Here is a 19,776-nt window from a genome sequence, read left to right on the forward strand (position 1 = left end):
GCTGCATGTCCACCAGGTAGGATAGGCCACACAGCAAATTTGATCTTAAATTTGTACCAGCCATTCCTGAGATGTGAGCATTAATTAAAATTTTTGATTCTTTTTCTGCTTTGTTTTTCTTGGGGGCTTAGATTTCTTTTGCACACTTTGCAAAAATTGTTATAAAAAGTAAACATGTAACTTGATTACCTTGAACTTTGGCATATATGAAAAGTGAATTCACATACTAAGTTTGCTATGAACCTTTATAAATTAGTTGCATAACCAGACCACTTTTTTTTCCTCTGGCCAATAACATACAAAGAAGAAAATGTGGTCATTTATTCATGTAAAAAATATCGAACTTTTGTCATGGCTACAGCCTATAGGGTAAGCTGAGTATGTGAAAATTGCACATAAGCTGATCATCACAGCAGTATGTACCTTGAAAAACAACTACAGGGCTTTAAAGCAAAAACCAAACAAGTGAAAATTTTCAGGATCAAGATGTTCTAATAGAGCTGTGTGGGTGGAAGGAAATGCCATTAGGGCCAGTTAATAAAACAAAAAAAATAGAGCAGTCCCATGCATGGGGTAAAAAAGGGCACAAAAATGTTGAAAAAATTACCAGGGTTAGAAACAGGGACTAACAACATCCTTAACCACTGCGTCACTTAAATGTTTAATAGTTAGATGTCAAGAACCAGGGTTCTACAGGATTTAGAAAACTTGAAGGCCCTGGGTTGTAGCACCCGAGCACAGAGAGGGCGCTACTAAGGGCCTGAAGGTACAATTACGAGTTGTAGTCTGAACTTTTATAGATCTCCCAATGGAAGTTCTAGATTTTTCTAGAACATTCTGTGTGTTCTAAAACTCCTCAAAAAATGTGCACTCTATTAGAGTATTACTAGTAGAGCAGCATAGCACCAAAAAATGGGCATTTCGTGCACTTTATGATACAATTATGAAACTTTCCACACAAATTGTGCTCATTGTGACATTGTTTTTTGAAATAGAGCCATCACAGATTTGACCTTTGGTGACCTTTAGAGCCATTTTTCACTGAAAATTAATCATTTTTGTCTTTATCTCCCTGAGGCATTATTTTACACTGTTAAACCATGGTATCAAATCAAAGGTGTTGATCTAAGAACTATATTGACTTTTGTTTGAAGTTTGTATCTCATTCCACTACAAAGTTATGATCATTTTTGTATGTCATGAAATTCTTTGCCCTTGGGGTGTAAATTACTAATGGGCAACTAGTTCATAGTTTCATGGTTAATATAAATGATCATAACTTTGGAATGCAATCACCTATTTACTTCAAATAAAAGCCGAGTGGTTCATTTTAGCAGCACCTTTAATTTGAAACTGCAAAATGATGCCTCAGGGAGATAAAGACAAAAACGATGAATTTTCAATACAAAAAAGAAAACTGTAAAGGTCACTAATTGTCAAATATGTGATGGCTCTATGTCCAAAAAATTACGTCACAAGGAGTACAACTTATATAGAAAGTTTCATAATTGTATCAAAAATTGCACAACTATCGCACTATGCCGTTCTACTATACAATAACATTACCAAATATAAAACATGCAATACAATACGTTGCAAGAAGTGAAATCCACATGAAACCAGAAATTTATTGGCATTAACATCATTGCAGCTATTTCTTGGCCACTACTGTTGATTTCACAACTTAATTGTTACACATGCAGGCTTTTTAAGACCGTACTATTTTTTCACAGCTTGGCTGAAGATATGTACACGTTGAAATACAAGCATATATGGTACAATGAAAGTCTAAACATATATACAATAGGCTTAACTAATAAGTAGCAGACATCCATTCCACACTTTTTATTTCATGTAATTGTGAACTGGCAGCATTCCTGGCTCGACAAACGAGTAATGCAAGCAACAGGTACAAAATAAAATTAGTAACATATTTTTATGGCAGCAAGACAGCAGCAGAGATGAAGCTGAGGGATGACATGATACATTACATGTAGTATATCAATTGAATACATGCGTATACTGAACATGATTGGTGGGACATTATGGAAGTTAATGTGGAGCATGCATGATGGTAACCATACAAAACTATGTTCTTGCTGAAAATTTTGTACATGTTATGAAATCAAATAAAATTACTGTATGCGACATGAAAACAGTACAAAATCTAATGGAAAAGTATAGGAGATCAAGTAGGTACTTTAGAGGTTATGTTTAGACCACAAGCTACATAAAGAGACACACACTGATTAAAATTGTATTACAGACAGTTCATATCACCCACCATTCCTGCACTTCATAGTTTTCAGGGTGTTTGGTTAAGATGTTCAGCACCTCTTGTGGGGGATCTAGTTGCATATCTTTGGCTCTGTTCCACCTCTGTAGTCTAGTAATACCTGTATGTATAACGATACATCCATGCATTATAAGTACTAGATAACTAGTCTATTGTCCACACGTGCACACATTTTGCATTGACTACAGAAGTGAACATCTACTACTTGGCATTTGAGGTGGCCTCGTCTGTTTGTTAGTGTCTAGCTTTTCATCTCTTAGATGAGTAATATCCCAGCTCTATATATACTCAAATTTTAAGTGACTGTTCTATTAGAATATTATGATGATGTACATCAATGAACAGGTCTGAGCAAATCTACTTACCTACCATCAACTGAGAACATTGAGTAACCGAGCTTCTACTGTAAGTGTACATTAACAGAACCAGGGGAAAGATAAGTGATGACAACTCAATTGAGGTTGCCTGGACCCACTGAAACACATGTAAGCAACGGTCAATGTGTAAATTGGCAATGCAAACAACTAACAACTACTGCAATTGTGTGGTGTGTGAAATTGCAGTTTTTTTGTTTTTTTTTGTATGGAGACTTTACGGACCAAGAATCTTGGGTTCATATTTGTTCAATATAAAAATTATAGGTATACAGGTACAAGTGTAACTAGGGAGCCAGACCTACAGGTTGGAACCATAATCTTTGTTGTTTTTATTCTTTGAACACACTTGATTTGAATTTGAAAGTACTAGTCGCATGTTTGTGAAAGTGACTGCTCTATTAGAGTATACTCTGTGCTGCAGATCGAGTGTACAGAGTTGAAATTGGGGAATCTACCAAGGAGTTCATGCTGCTGCATTTGAGAAGGAAGGAATACTATTCATGGAAGATTATCTTCTTTTGTCACCACAATGTAAACAAATATACATAATTTGGCAGCATGGATTATTGTACATATAATGACTACTACTGTTTTGTATGGATCTTGCATTTTTTTCACACATTATGATGTCATAGGGTGAACATCAACAGTTTTCAAAAATTCTGTAATATCTCATGGTCCCCTAATAGAATACTGTATAGTAAAAAACTTTGGTGAAAACCACTATTGCAAAATTGACGAAAAAAACTTGGCCGAATGGGGCTCATCTGAAATTTTTTTAGCCACCACATACTGTACCACTCAAATACAACATCACTACACGTAAGTGTGAGTGATTACACAACTTGCCAATTACGGGGTGTGGCAGTAGTTTCGATCGCGAGTCTTTATCCCTCACATTGAGGGGATGACGACTCACGATGAAAACGGCTGCCACACTCCTTGTAAGGTTGTCAGCCCTGAGGTCAACTCATGTGTCAGTGTGCTATCAAGTTGGCACAAATTCACGATTGCGCTATCCCTGTCACCACTCAGAAGACGAAGGTACAAGCTGGAAATACTTTTAGGCACTTTGCTATGGTTGCACTTTGACAAATAATGGCTTGAAGGCTGCCAATCTTATAGTGGATATGGACCACCCACCCACATACATATATGCATGGTATAAATCTATGTTTCAATCATGCACTTACCAATGCATGGTCCGAAGTCAGGATTATGGTCAAACGACTTGAGCAGATGTAAATGTTCTTGTGTCAGTACATCTAACAAGTAATAATATAACTTGCTGTACGCAACGCTTCGTTAATACATAGATAGTATATTCTACGTACGTTAATATAGTGTGAATCGAACCTGGTTCTGGCTTCGTAGAATCAATCAGATCCTTCCTGGCAGTTTCTTTGGGTAGAGAGTCCTTTAGAGATGTGCCCTTCTTCTTAAATGGTCTCTTTTTTGCGCTAGGTAGATCTAATTTTCGCTGTTTTGCTTTTGCCTTGGTGGACATGACGTCAGCATAGCAATTCAAAATAATAGCCAACCATAATCGATTAATGTTAAAGACAACTCAAACCCACAACCGAAAATAATTAAAATGGCGGAAGGTGAAAGCACCAGGGCGTGGATTCAAATAGCCGGGAAGATTGGCGCTATAGAACAATACACAAGAGACAACGAGGTGTATCTTGGACAACTTTTGGATGCCATTAATGGTCTTGTGTATCCTGTGGAGAAGTTTGACGCCAAGGTACAGCGATGTAAACCTTACTGTAAACACTTCCCAAATGTTGATATCATGTATGACCATATGTTGTCAGTCCAGTTTTATCATGTGAAGCAAGGTTGCACCTTTTGGTACTTCAGCATTGAAAATTGCATGCATAATTTATTGTTTTTAATACGTGCCAGATGCACAAATGGAGCTGCTTTGAATGCCTCATAATAACACTGTTTACATTGTATGCTTTTGGGTATGTTTATACATTTTATTATTTTCTTTGTTTCAGCTAGCCAGTGTTGTACTTTGCCGACTGTGTACACTACTGTCTGCTCGGGATGAAACACTCATCGCAAAGTGTTCACACTATGTCACTAACATCATACTACGACAAGAGGTGTGTGCGTGCGTGCGTGCGTGTGTGTGTGCATGCATGTGTATACGGTTTGTGTGTGACTCCATGGGTAGAAAAACTTATACAGGATTGTTTCTTGCTCAAGACAAAGTTGTCACTAGTACTTGCTATTTTATTTTTATTGTCCAGTTAGGTAGTATTATTATAATTGCAGAACCTCGCACAGCGAGTATAAATGTAATGTACACAAAATCAATGAGCAAAATCATACATATAATTGAAAATTCTATAATTCATTTAGTAGTAGGTTATTAAACTCTGTGATAGAAGGTGAGCGAACAGCCACTGGTTGTACAAAGTTTGGCAGTGAAGGGGAAGAAACTAAATCTGTATGAATCAATTCTCATAATAGGTATGGTAAGTTTGTATTCGTGCCCTCTTGTAATTCCTCTGTTGAATGTAATGTATTCTGGTAGTGTAAGATCTACAATTTCATATGCATCATTGGAAGTGTCCTTGTGGGAAAGCTATAGAGCCTTTACAAATTCGGCACTTTGCCTAGTAGAGTAGAACTCCTGTATACTAGGACCATATATAGACCCTGTGCACACTAAGGTGTGGCACTTTAGTACATCATTGAAATGGTGGATTCGCCATTTTTTGAGGGCAAAAAACTTATAATTCCATGCTAGGAAATTTTTTTAATGTAATGCAAAATAATTGTACTGAAAGACAGATGAGTGCTGTTAGAAAGTTACTAGGTAAAAGAACATAACATATTTGTTGCATGGCGAGTTATCCCGCCTAGGGAGGGTTTTTGCAACAGAATGCTCGATATATATACTTTGCCCTCATTTCCCCTGTAAGTCATCATGAAATCTGAAGCCGTAGCAACTCTTTGCTGGACCACGCCTTAGTGCGCACAGGTCTATAGAGTCCTCATTAATGTTGCATGATTATATATGGTGTAACAGTTGCTATGTAATGTACTCATAGACAAGTGTTATGATTATCGAACTGTTCATTATATCTTTGTTTGATGAGCTTTAGTATCATGTTGTTTGTTAACTACAGTATGCTATGCCCTTTCAGCTTTACAAATAGTTTGATAGAAGGGTAATGACAGTACTATAAAATTTATATCTAAAATTAAAAGTCCCTCTGACAAGTGTTTGGTTACTTGCTTGTGTTGTGTTGTCTGATCTCATTTAATAGGCAACATTTTCTGAAGTTGCTCAGAACACATGCCTCAAGTTGTTCTTGTCTGCCATGTCATCACCCAGCGATGGACCAGTCAGTGACCTCCTCTATGCTACCGCTGCAATGGCAAGGGTACACTGCAAATGGAAGCCTGAGGTACACAGGTTTGTATACTAGTAATACAAGTTACTGGGACGTCCTCAGAATATTGTATAGCTGTGTAATATTACCAAGAGTTAGTTACACTTCTTTTTGAGTGATTAAAATTATAATATTATACACACTGCTAAAGACAATGGAATAAGGGTTGGGTCAGAGTTCCAACCTGGGTTTACAAAATGGCAAGAACTGTACATTTATTTGAACGGGTATGCATTTGTACACACAATCACATGCACACACAATCACACACAATCACACACATTCCATGCACACATGTACACACAGGGATTTAGGAAAATTGGCATGCATCAGTAATGACAATTTTCTTACATATATTTTGCCAACTGTACAAGGACATCTACTCTTGTATCACTGCAAAACAGGTCCTTGCTCAAGCTAGGAGTCACTTTTCACACCACCCAGAAAAGGCTTCATCCTTGTTTAGTTTGATGAAGGAATGCCAAGCTTAAAAATATAAATTGGTAGTGTGGTAGTTTTGTTACCCAATGGTCGTGTTATTTGGTTTTGACTGCATGGTGTGCATTTTTTGTAGTATTAAGTCTTATGTTGTGGAGCATGAGAGAAAGTGTAATATAATAAAAGTAGTATAGTGTTGTAATAACAGGTGTGGTTATATGACCTAACAAGTATTGGTCAATTGTCAACTTTCTCCAACTAACTATTTATATATGGCATTATATTATGAAGTGACAACAGTGAGATTCAAGTAACTTGTTTCTAAAGAGAAGCCGATCCAACTACATTACTACATACCAATGATTGATTATTAAGAACTGTATTGTAACTTTATATCACTGTAATTGATACTGATTGAGAGTTTTAACTGTAACACCATTCATGAAGATTATATGGATTCTGAGTGTTTGAGTGATAATTATTAGGACATGTGTGTAGTGGCTGCTATACACATTTGTTGATATGATTTTGTTTCTGGTAGCACATGACTTCACTGGTTGGTGGCTCTTCTGGTGTCTTGTTCAAGTTTGTGCCTCCATCCTGCTCCCTGCAGACATGCCGAGTGTCCATCAACTGTCTGCACGCCATTGTTAAACAGTATGTTAGCCATATTTATTTGCGTGTAATGTATGCATGTCTGTGACTGGTTATAGTTAGCCATGAATTCTTATTTTGCTTGTACCATATATACAGGTGTACATCCTATCTGCAAGTGTATTTTCTCTTCTCAAACATTCCGTTGTTTTTTGTTCTGAAGTTGGGTGGTCATGTTTATCATGTTTCTCTCACTGGAAGCTACTGGTCACTTTTACATCAATAAGACTCAGTATATTATATATTTGCAATGCAGTTAGTCTGTCAGTTTGTTTGTTTTGCTGCAACCATGTAATCAAATTTATGGTTGGGTCATGTGCATACACTCACTAGACACATACACACACACACACACATACACACACACACTCTATAACCAAGAGTACATAACAAGCTCTCCCCCCGTTATATACTCTTGTTACAACTACACAAACACTACACACACAATTATCGCTAGCCACTTCATTGTACCTCTAATTTGGAGCTTTTCATTTCACACTGTGAAGCATGGGTTTCCCAAGAAATCCATCTCCTTGTGATGAAATTGCTAAAACACAACATGTAGTCTCTGTGGCTATGCTGACACCATCATGACTATGTTTTGAGAGTCTGACAGACACTCCATGTTTTCTAGCCTGATGAAAGAAAATTAATCTAACTGGTGCATATATCCATTGTCGTGTTGTTGCCAAGGCCAACTGATACAGTACAAGAATGAAATTATTTCCAAGCATTTTTCTCCAGGTTGTCATATTTTTCACCTCCCTGTCAGGGCATGTTACAGTGATGTCATATTATGTCATATTACATCACATGTATACATGTTGTGATGTTATATCCTGTCTGTTTATTCTCTGACTCTAGTTGTATAGAATTAAATATGTCATCATATCCAAGCAGGTACTGTTCTTTCATTGAAACGTTTGTCTGTTTAAGGTGGTTCCATATTTGTCTTCTACCTTTTAAGTTCTGACATACGTGTAATTTAAATTGAGAGTCTTTTAAAAATTAAAAATTAAAATTCACACAAGAAATTTATGTATGTAATTTATGATGTTCAAAGGCAGTGAGATTTTTCAACTGGATAGCCAAGTTTTACTATAATCATTTGACCTGTTATACAATAAAACAGGATAGAAGTGGCTGGTTGGTATGACTGGAGCATTTCCTGTCTGTGTAGTGCCCCCTCATTGACTTCCTTATCTTGACCCTTCCCTCCAAAATATTATTTGTTACACAGGATGTTCCTGTTTTCTGGGCTGCTATTATGGGCTATTGTTTAAAAACTACCTCTTTCAGCGGAGAATTCTTGCATGATTGACCTAATTTGTCGTACCATCCTCTGGCTCCACTGAATGAAATTCAGTGATAATTGCTGTAGAGGTTTTTCTTAATGAGTTTCCCACTGTTCAAAAGTGTCTTATGAGTTACGTCGATGTACCAAAGACCAATTTAGACAATCATTTGGAAAATTAAGAGCATTAGCCAATGCTACTGCATCTTATTCCAGTGTATTGTGCACCTGTGTCTTTAGTCTAAGAGATGGGCCTTTCATTTGAGTAAGGCTTCTATGTAGGGACGGTATGTGCCACAAGGTGGCACTTACACACACGCACATTCCTGGTAAGGAATGTTAGTGTTGTAATGCTGATGTGGTTTCCCTCTAGTATTGGGGTGAGTGATGATGTGATGAGAAGACTGGTCAATCATTTATTGACACTGCTTGAAACTGCTGCTACCCACTCACTTGACGACCTACAGCTCTGTAAAGTAAGCTACTGTGTGACATGTAACCTGACCAGCAGCAAATATTTTAAATTTACAACCACACTACAATGTATAATACATTTTAAGAATTGAATTACGTTGATGTTTTTGTCTGAATTGCAGTAGGTAGGAGCCTTAGACCTAATTTGTACATGCAGTACGTTTTATGTAGAATACCAGTATAGTTACTCTTGTGTATATATACCTCTGTTCAGCCTGTTAATGTGGACACCCAAAAAGCAAGTACTGCATAATCCAGACGCTTTATGTCCCACGTAGTTCTTAAGGTCACCCGGAAAAGCTGGACACTTTGATATTCAGGGTGCATAGATACCAATGGTATATACCAGAGGGTTCCCTAAAGAGCGGTAGAGTGGCACAGCACCACTCTACTTTACTCAAAATTCCTTTGATGTGGTAATAGGAATGTATATAATTAACAATTTGACTTTGATGTTGGTAGCAAATTGATAGTTTCATCGCTCTATTTTGCTGGGGAAGACTCTGATATACATAGGTTAATTCCGTTGAACCTTATTAATTAAAGATTTATGCTATGCAACCCATTTTTATGTATGTAGGTATGTAGTCAGCTGTCTAAGTTTATATGTAGTTAGTATTACACTAGTGACTGGAATTGCTGCCACTTGTATTGACCAGTACATGCATCGCCATAAGTCATTGACTGGGTGTGTAGTGTAAATGGGGTAATATGAATGTGTCCCATGTGTGTATGTAGACGTGTTGAGAATCATGAATGTGTTCGATTAGAGTAGAGAATGCTAAAAAGTGTTTTGTGTTAAATGGCACACTTTATAGTGTCTGTGTGTCTGTGTAGTGTATATGTATGTAACTTCTCAAGTATGGTACGCATGTAATGTAGGTATGTATAAGATTGTATATAAGTACACATTGACTTACTTATATCAAGTGTAAATAATAAAATACTTTTATCATTTACTCTTGCTTATCTGTATGCAAGTATTGCTGGTAGCCAAACCATGGTGAATTTTGGGTAGGTTTGTTTTTTAAAATATAACTTAGTAATGACCTACTTCAGAATGACCTACAGTACTAGCCATACGTTGTGAAACGGCTGTAAAATTTTTTCCAAAAATAAAAACAATGGTGGAAAGTCGTTAACACTAATTTCATCACCTAGCCAAGCCACAAACTTGTCACCAGTCCTGAGAGTGTGATCAAGGGAGTGCTAGTGTGATCAAGGGAGTACTAGTGTTATCATTGGTGGGGCAATGATCATTAATTCACATAATGAAAGTGGTCCCATCTCATGCAGGGCTTCACACAGCAAGTTGCTGTAGCACATGCAGGCTGGTATCTAGGAATGACTAATTCAATTTGGTTTGCTTGGACTAGGGAAGTCATGAGCTAAGTCAAAGCAGCTGTAATTGTTAAGCCACAAGACCCCACTTTGTATGATGACCTACCTTTTGTGTGGTGTAGACAATTTACTGTCTGGTGTTCATTATGGTGTGCTGATGGTTTGATTATGTAATTGCTGCTAAGTGGTGAGATTTCTCCCTAACGTGGTGGGTACATTTTGTGTGAGCTTCCAGTGTAGGGTATGCTATCATTGTTTGTTGGGGGACATGATGTCACATCATTGCCATTTTAAATTTCAACTTGCTTCCCTTTGGGACCATTTCAGTACATACTGAAAATTTTCCTTTTCGTTATAATTATGACCTTTCTCTTCTCCACTGTACACTGTCTGCTTGACCCTTAATATTGGTCTCTATCATCTGGGTTTACAATGAATAACCATCACAGGAAAATATGGCACTAGACTGCAGTAACAGTTTTGTTACTGTAAATCAGACAGAAATACATACCTTAAAGGATCTCCCTATTCCTGTCTCCTTTGGTTATTAAGTGTTTTTTGTGTGTGTTTTTTGTACACAAATGACATGTTTTTTTTTGCTACCAATTCAGTTTCTATTAGCCTGCCACAAGACTCTGATTACAATGGTGCCTAACTTACCAAGGGACTCACTAATGGCCACCCTGCCGAGCCTACTGGCCATACTCAAGGACCAAATGTATTACCAGTGGAATAGTGCAGGGCAAACAGGGGCTGCCTTGCAGCCAGCGAAGCGACATGCGCGTCAGTCAAAGAAAAAGCCACAAAAGTTTTTAAGGAAGATGGACTCCCTGTCAAGTGGGTCTGATCAAACACTGACTGATCTCAGTGATTCTGATGTTGGGGGTCGGGGATCAGAGGTGGGTGGAGGTTATGGAAGCCGTAGGACTCATCTGGGCCAATCCAGACTGCAGAGTTCTGACTCTGAACATTCTGATACTGAGTCAGCTACTCAGTGGATAAGGTGAGCCAGTATGAAGGCTTGCTATCACAAATAAATATCATTTGAAGAAAATTGCTTTGTGGCTCAATTTTCTACATGCTATTGTTCCTTGTAGGTTGCAGAATGCTAAAGTGCGGCAGCATGCTTGCATTGGCCTGGCTGCAGTACTCAAACAATGTGGTGCCCGAACTGTCTTTGGCTACTGGTCATCCTTCCTGCCAGACACTCCAGCCCCTCCCCCTCCCAGGGTAGCCACACCCACTCTACTAACACTGGTAGCACGTGATCCACTGCTGCACTCACGCTGTGCGGCCATACAACTTGTGAACACAATATTTGAAGGATCTGGACCATTGCTAGCAGCTGCTGATGACAAGCCACCAACTTCTGTACATGCATTTAAGGCATTCTCCCAGACCTTGGGTGGCATTATTAAGGAAGTACACTGTCAGCTATTATCGGCACTGAAAGCTGAGCGGTCGTCAGTCACCATAATACAATTATTGAAGTGTTTAGTAACGATAGTTACTAATTGTCCCTACCATCAACTGACTGGGTCTTATATCTCTAAGGTATGTAGTATGTGTGTACTAGTATAGTATAGTATAGTGTGTAAGTGTGTGTAGTGTGGTGTGTCATTGTGTATAACGTGTGTTTTTAATGCCTGTTGAGCATTGACTGTGTTTCCTTGACTCCTGAAAAGGGGCCTGCTACAAGGCACATGGCACCACTTATGGGCTCCTGTCCTGGCCAAACTTACTTCATATTGGGAATATATGCCAACAAAGAGAGATTTTAAAAGCAGCACATGCTTCATTTATTTATAAACAATGCTTCCATATATGCATACGGTTGTATCACATCACACAATTTAAAGTTCTAAATTTTATAGAGAAAAGAAAATATGTTCCATGTAGTTGTGTTGGTTATAGCAGAAAACAAAATGTGCTAAAAATAGCATACCTCCTACTGTCCATCAGTACACTAAAACTTTTTGGTAAGGTGATGATTGAGGTGGTTACAGTGTCCAGGGTGATCACAGATTCATAGTCATGCACACGCTAACTGCTGTAATATTTCTGGCTCACTTGTTATGGAGTCATGCCAGCACAATGAGTTGTGGGGGTTCTCTTTACACAATGCAGACAAGTTGATCTTATGAGAACAGAGGTTTTTGGCATGCTAACAAGTGTGCACCTTTATGTCTGTGTACTCAAGTTGCTGTAACCACATTGTCTGTCTCTTCTCATTTCTTAGGTCATCGTGGAGGTTTGTCGTGTGGCAACTTTCTCCAACACTGATGTACGCACGGCCTCTCTCAAGTGTTTTGCTGCCATTTTGAGTTCTCATTCTCCCCTGGTTGAGGTTGAATCATGGCTATTACCGGGAGACAGCATCACCTCTGGTAAGACTTCAGATGAGCAGAATGGCAAAGGAATGGATGCAACGGAGGTGCCACGGCCGTGGGTGATGACGCACTGTCTCCGACAGTTTTCAACCAATGGTATGGGTACATTATATTGTCCATGTCTATATAAGGTTTATGTATGCCACAGATTGTCCACCGATTCAGGCTGAAGCCATCCAGGTGATGACAGCACTTTTCAAGAACTATTCACACAAAGTTTAGTAAGTGGTTCATGATTGCTGGTATGAGTGTTGCCAAGAGAGTCCCATGTGTGTTACTACTGGGTGTGCCTACATAGCTGTGTCATACTTGTGGTCAGGATAGACACAGCTGTGTTCTGAAAACGAGACTGGACAGGTTGGGCAGTAGAATTCTCCACCATTACTCCCCTCTGATAATGAATTTACACAGGGGAGGTACTGACAATATTTGTTCTTCTATAAGGAAGGGTTGGCCTTTGACATCTCTGCTGTTAATTACATTAGTCAACTATTTTGGTCAGTAATGTTTAAACAACATGCCTTTGGGCATCCTGTTGCCACTAGCAACAATCAGGTGATGGACTTAGGGGAATGCTGTATTATTTCCTGGCATGTAAACAATATCAGTGGTGGATCTAGAAATTTTCAGAGGGAGTTTCAGGTTCAGGAAGTTTCCCCAGAAGTTTTCAATAACTGTGATCCCAGAAGTGTATAGCTAATATAGTCCAGCTGGGGTGAATGTTACCAAGAGTTAAATAATCCTACTATTATTAGCTCTTGATGTTACTAAGTTAGCTCAGTCTTTGATAGCTCAGTGGCCTATAGCTAGCAATGAATCAGTAAAAATCACCACAACATAGTTTCACAGTTGAATCTTACCAATCCAGGAGGTTTTGAAGCAAAACAGCAGTTGTACTCATTAAAACAATAAATATTTTTGGAGGCGCTTAACACGCTTAAACGTTGTAATAGCATATTTCAAAGGCAAAAGTATGAAGTTTGGCTAACAGAAAAGTCCCAATATATATTACTCTTGGTGATTTTATCGCCTACACAAATCGTAAATAAATTTGTGGCGTGCGCTATTTTTCAGAGGGGGTTTCAGCTGAAACCATTGCAACCCCCCTGTATCCGCCACCGGATATGGGCCTTATAGGTCTACAATATAAAACCTTTCGGTCAGATGGATACTGTACATGTGGTTTAAATTTTGATGTAAAGCTATGGCTTGTTAGGAATCTTGGCTTTGTAGTTGATGTGTTGAGAGTTTCTTTAGGAGTAACTTGTGCTGGGTGGTGAGTTTCAATAAAACTGGACAGTGTGTCCTGTGAGTTAATTGGCATCCATACTGGGGAATGTTTTGCTGTGTATCCTACAGTATGGGGTGGTGATTCCCACATTATAACTTGTGGGAAAGCTTTAAAACTGGTGATAAATAATTTGCATGGAAGTTATGGCTTGTGAAATTGGATGTGCATGTGGAATATCATTCCTTTGTGAATTCCCATTACAAGTATGCATAGGTGAATAGATAAATTAATATAGTTTAGTCTTAACACTGAATAGCCTGTTTGGTATTGTTATGTGTTCTCCCTTTGATCTGTGACATTCTAGCCAATACTGTGAGGACGTGTATGACCATGTTGTCATAGCAATGATGGATGTCAAGGCAAGGCATCATCTACTTAAACTGTTGGAAGAGTTTGGCAGAAGCTTGGCAAGTTACCGACAGCAAATTGGTCCTTCTAAAGTAATTTATACTTAAACCTCACACTTGTTACTACACACTATGCGCGCACGCACGCACACTACACACACACACACTACACGCGCGCGTGCACACACACACACACATACACACACATACACACATACACACATACACACACACACACACACACACACACACACACACACACACACACACACACACACACACACAGAGGTTGGACATACACATATTCGCACAGCTGTACACACAAAGGGGCAGTCAGACATATTTGAACTCATGTACTGTGATTTCAATCTCTTTCATACTTAAACTCATTACCATTTACCAAGTTGTTTTGTTATTACAAGGCAGGCCACAACCCTGCAACATTTCAAACTATTATTACCAACTGCATAGCTACCAGATTTTGGAGTAAGCTTTGAAGGGTATCATATATTCCATATTAAATCAGTATTGTTGATTGAATCCCGATGGGGTATGTATGCAGCACACGACTGGTGACTGCTGCCACGTGTGTGTACTCTGTCCCTGTAATGTTATCTGCTCTGATACTATAACTGTATTATGGGTCCAATTGGTGGAGTGTTTCAGCTTTGTTGATTGGTTATAATATGTTAACACCATTTAATTATGGCTACAGTGCAAAGGTCTATTGTACTGATGTCATTGTTGGCATTATTATCTTCTGTGAAGAAATGCTCAGACAGTGAACAGCCAGTCAAGCACTTCCCATTAGAGGTGTCTGGTACGTAGCTGAGTGCTTACATAAACAGTAGTGGTACAATGTACAGTACCATAGTATTACACTTGGTCTATGCAACAGTTATAGGCAGTTGGTGCACATATATATCTTGAGAAAAAAAAATCACAGATTTAGCAGTTGATCTCGTCACTACTGCTTACATTTGGTGATCGAACATGAGCATTAAAACATTACACATTCAATGTTGTAACAGTCCATTCCAATGTTTGTGCCTTCTTGTGTGGTTGGGCTTAGTTTGTCTTGTGAGCCAGCCAGTTGTATTTTTATGCATGGAAAAACTGTCTCATAATCTTCCACTGCTGAAATTCAATCAAAGCAGTTGGTGAATATAATGATGCAATGATAGAACAACTGTTACTAAGGGCACATATCTTATGAGGTTACATTCTACCTGCCAACAACAATAACAACAAAATACTAGCTGAGATAACCAAACAGTTTTCCCCATGCCCACACGCAGAGAAAATACTGGCTGGCTTGCAAGGGTTTAGTATTGATATGTGTATTAGTATAACTGTTGTAGTGCACTGAAATGTGGGAGGGCCTCCTGGCTGGACCACTGATGTTGTGCCTGAAAGAGACGAGCAACTTCGTGGCACGGGCTATTGCTCTTGATGTCATGGCAACAATTGGAGATCACACACTGCAGTCACTGAATGTAAGAGTGTGTGTGTTGTGTGTGTGTGTAGTGTAGAGTATGTGTATGTGTTTTCTTTGGGTTAAATAGAAAGGAACCAATACAAATAGTTTCAGCACAATAGTCAAAGAACTGACAAACAAGTATATGATTACTGGGCCTTGGCTCCCCATGCACTAATTAATTCACTAACACAATTTATTCAATCTCATTATGGGACCTCTTGTCTTGATCATCATCTCTCTCCATGGCTGTTTATACTAATGACATCAAGCTGACTCGAAAACAGAATCACTGACTGTGCACCATTCTTAATAGCCCACTAGATCAAACTGGCTACATGACTGAGTTGGTTTGAATGGTCCCAGTGTTTATCCCAGTCTATACAGCAGATATTTGGTACCTTTTTAACAATGTTGTGTCAATAGATTATATATGTATCCACTGAATCCACACACTGGAATATAGCTGTAAGTGGCCATGAATGCCAGACCCACTCAGATCTACTCTACTATATATGCCATGCCAATGGCCTCTCTGTAACATACATGTATGAGTTCATGTACTGTACATTGCAAGTGTGTGTATGTGTGCATGCGTGTGTGTCCATTGGGTGAATGCATCTGTAGCTAGTAAGATGCTAACCAACCAGACAGATCAATGAAACATTCACAATGTAGTCGCTTAATTAATTTGTTAATAATTCAGGTGGCTTGTGTGTGTGTGTGCTAAGTGAGCATGTGTTGTGTGTGTAAATTGCCTGTCCGTCTGCTTATGTGTATTTTAAAGTATGCAAGTAATTTTTGGTAGTGTGGGTGTATGAATGTGTGTGTGTGTGTGTGCGTGCGTGCATGCTCGCACGTGTGTGTAGTGTGTAATACATGCAGTGTCTCACTGTTACTGTGATCTCTACACAGCACTCACAGTGTATGATGATGCTCAGTCTTGTGTTGAACATGAGCAAAGATCCCGACCCTGGCGTGTGCTCTGCTGCCATACGCACACTGGGGATGTTTGTCACCTATGGTAGTTTGGTCGAAGTGAGTCACCACTAATGCACTTTTTATTATCGATTATGGTGAATAGTGGAATAATCCCAGACAGTGATTCTTAAGTTTGTTTTATAGCCTAACTTAGTTGGCTGCTTGTTTTATCAACATTGTAATGGCCAAAACAATTCTTATATCACTAGACAGTCAGTCAGCTAATGTGTGTATTATCAGATGTCTGTTTAGGGGTATAGCCCTCAATAGCTGGGAATTGCTTTTCCTCCTCCACCTCTAACTTTCGTTGTAACAACTTGTAAACCTGTTGACTGTTCTAAGAATGGCGTTTTCAATACTTCTTTTGTGTGTGTGTGATTTATGTGTAACTAGGACACTGCATTCATGCTGGACACCTCCCAAGCTATCGTGTCTGCCGTGTCGGCTGAGAACAACCTGCTGATCCGCACCAAGGCAGCATGGTCGTTGGCCAACCTTTGTGATTCCCTACCACGTCTGTCCGACCCTCTTCCCAACGACACATACAACCGATTACTGCAGACATCCATTAATGCATGCCTCGATACGGACAAGGTGACACATACACATTGCTATGTAACTAATCATATTATCCTTGTACATTGTACATCTCTAAAATAGGTCAAATCCAATGGTGTTCGGGCGTTGGGGAATTTGTTAGGCTGCATGGGAACGGATCAGCTAAGTTAATGGAGCTGCTTTGTTTTTGTCATGTCATTCACACCACAAATTTGTGTTGACTGTTTCAGGGCTGTGTAATCAGCATATCCAGCCGGCGATGAAGGCAATGGCCCATTGCATTAACATTGGTGCAGCTAAGGTAAGGAGTCATGTAATCATCCATGGTATGCGACTGCAAAAACAACGACACATATTCATTACATTTTTATGATTTTGATGTTTATGATAGTGGCAAATGGCCCATAGGGATACTTGACGAGGAATCATGATTGATTCAATGATGCATGACATAAAATGAGATATTTGAATAGTTTATTATTTAACTTCCTTAATTTAGTAGTTATTGAAGCACCTAATGTGGATTTTGTGATGATGTGTAAATTTTGTCTATGCTAAATTTTCACAGACACGGTGGAATGCTTGTTATGCCGCTCGACTAGCTCTGCAAAGTGCACCTCTCTGTTCTGCACACTCCTCCGCTACGGTAAGAATCCCTATCTGTGTGATGTGGTTAGGATCTTCTTGTCGCCATCACAGGTAGCTGTGACTGCCTCATTGTCTACCGTGATTTATGAATGCAAGAATTTTAAAGTTTGTTATTTGATGTCCAAATAACTTGCTGCCTGTTTGTATCAGTTATGTCTTTCGTTACCATATCCACAGGTACGCACTAAGGCTTCGTTGGCTCTCTGCTCCCTGCAGCGATCTTGCATAGTGAGCCCTGCCCACTTAGCCGAGCTGCTGACAGCAGTGATCAAGGCGTTGCAGTGTAGTGATACTCTCACGGATTTCTCAGAATACAAGCACTGTGCCAGCCTAAAGCAACAGGTATTGCATCAAATTTTAATTTTGTGTAACGTACAAATGTAGATGTGTTCGTAAAGTTATTTTCCCATGCTAGTTGAAACATGCAGCCAAGGTTATGGAAACTATATAACTATTTGTGTGTGCCAATACTATGCAGTAGAGCTTAAGTTACTATTTTTTGTGACTCATAAATAAACTACACACATTGCCAGTTCCTGAGGGGAGCATGTGTGTGTATGTTTGGCAACCAATTTTACGGTGAGTGTCAAAAATGTGAGAGGGGTGGGTAGGAGGAGGAAAGGAATTAAGAGATTGGTTGGGGGAAGCATGATTACACCCCACATGTATCTGTTTCCTATGAACGTATTAGTAGGGGAAAGGTATCAAGTTGTTATTACCGAGAAAAGAGACTGCAAAAATGTAGCAGCTGAACTTCAGGACTGAACTATTCTGTAGTCTACTTGTCTGCTATTTCATGAGCTAAGTTATAGTTTACTGTATATGAGTGAGTTGACACATTGTATGTGAGTTTTGCGGCTTTGCTCAGTTGACAACAGTGAGGATTCCTTTTTTTCTTGTGTCTGTCATTGTCTTCAGCTAATAGCCAGGGGTAACCTGACCCAACCTTTGTGGTCAAATAATTGTAGTGTAATGACATTGGAGATGAAATTGATACCTCTTCTACATGTGTAGTTATGTACAGCTCTATGCCACTTAACAAGCCAGCTCGTATTTGAGGATGTCCCTGAAGTAAGCAAGACATTGACTCCCTTATTACCGGTGATACGTCAGTACATGGAAGAGACACTGCGGAGTACAAATTCCTTAGAAAACCATGCCACGGCAATTCCCAACAGCAAAGGGGAGGAAGATGACCATACGTCTGTGCCATCAATTGGTGGGTACATTTATTCTCTTTCAATTTGTAGTAAACCTAATTTTTGGGTACAGATATTGTCACAACATCTGCGCTGAAACATTTGTCACAGCTAAGAGATAGTGACAGCTTGGTACAAGAAAACGAGCAGTTTCTCAGAGAACTGGCCATGGTGTTTGACAAGACCAAGTACACAAGAAGTAGTCACACCGCCTGTGATCTGAAACCAAAGACCTGACATACATGTATATCATCTCTCCGTAGGATACATGATGTACACAGACCCATTGACTGTACTGAATTCTCAGACTCCATATTAGGTGTAGACTGAGATCACTGTAACATATCAATTTCTAGTGTACAATTGTCTGTATGGGAAAATGTGTAAATGATTTTTGCCTTTACCAGTACAATGTGGAAGGGAGTGGGTCTTTGAATTCCATTGCTTGGTCAAATGGTTTCATAAGCTAGATCAGCTTTCTGGTTTGGGTTGGGTTGGCAAAATTTCTCACAAATCCTTGTCTCTGTGGTCAAGCAGTCAAGTCTGTTTGTCTGACTAATAATGGTGGTCAGTTGGGTATACAGTTTCCCTTTGTTTC

General features: G+C 39.1%; 2 protein-coding genes across 2 annotated transcripts; one reads left to right on the forward strand and one right to left on the reverse strand.

Moving 5' to 3' along the window:
* Positions 1-1,983: 1,983 nt before the first annotated feature.
* On the reverse strand, positions 1,984-4,241 carry LOC136242334 (DNA polymerase delta subunit 4-like). The gene is made up of 4 exons (XM_066033742.1): positions 4,030-4,241; positions 3,867-3,938; positions 2,285-2,396; positions 1,984-2,226 (listed from the first exon to the last, which is right to left on the reverse strand). Exons 1-4 carry the CDS (start codon positions 4,178-4,180, stop codon positions 2,202-2,204), a joined length of 360 nt encoding a protein of 119 aa, XP_065889814.1. The 5' UTR covers positions 4,181-4,241; the 3' UTR covers positions 1,984-2,201.
* On the forward strand, positions 4,226-19,581 carry LOC136242332 (HEAT repeat-containing protein 6-like). The gene is made up of 20 exons (XM_066033741.1): positions 4,226-4,420; positions 4,680-4,787; positions 5,961-6,101; positions 7,066-7,181; positions 8,846-8,948; positions 10,899-11,290; positions 11,385-11,841; positions 12,527-12,773; positions 12,826-12,898; positions 14,273-14,408; positions 15,677-15,811; positions 16,708-16,830; positions 17,167-17,367; positions 17,434-17,497; positions 17,562-17,632; positions 17,900-17,977; positions 18,031-18,084; positions 18,157-18,321; positions 18,994-19,198; positions 19,252-19,581. Exons 1-20 carry the CDS (start codon positions 4,268-4,270, stop codon positions 19,413-19,415), a joined length of 3,186 nt encoding a protein of 1,061 aa, XP_065889813.1. The 5' UTR covers positions 4,226-4,267; the 3' UTR covers positions 19,416-19,581.
* Positions 19,582-19,776: the final 195 nt, after the last annotated feature.

The sequence above is a fragment of the Dysidea avara genome, chromosome 13 (assembly GCF_963678975.1).
Source record: "Dysidea avara chromosome 13, odDysAvar1.4, whole genome shotgun sequence".
In the NCBI taxonomy this organism is placed as follows: domain Eukaryota; kingdom Metazoa; phylum Porifera; class Demospongiae; order Dictyoceratida; family Dysideidae; genus Dysidea; species Dysidea avara.

Bases quoted from the DNA above. Each gene is read 5' to 3' on its own strand.
- LOC136242334 (XM_066033742.1), bottom strand. From the start codon at position 4,180: ATGTCCACCAAGGCAAAAGCAAAACAGCGAAAATTAGATCTACCTAGC. The intron at 2,397-3,866 runs GTAAGTGCATGA...TTATACATACAG, and splicing joins TGACTTCGGACCATGCATTG to GTATTACTAGACTACAGAGG. The intron at 2,227-2,284 runs GTGGGTGATATG...CTCTTTATGTAG, and splicing joins AACTATGAAGTGCAGGAATG to CTTGTGGTCTAAACATAACC.
- LOC136242332 (XM_066033741.1), top strand. From the start codon at position 4,268: ATGGCGGAAGGTGAAAGCACCAGGGCGTGGATTCAAATAGCCGGGAAG. The intron at 11,291-11,384 runs GTGAGCCAGTAT...TGTTCCTTGTAG, and splicing joins TCAGCTACTCAGTGGATAAG to GTTGCAGAATGCTAAAGTGC. The intron at 15,812-16,707 runs GTAAGAGTGTGT...ATCTCTACACAG, and splicing joins ACACACTGCAGTCACTGAAT to CACTCACAGTGTATGATGAT.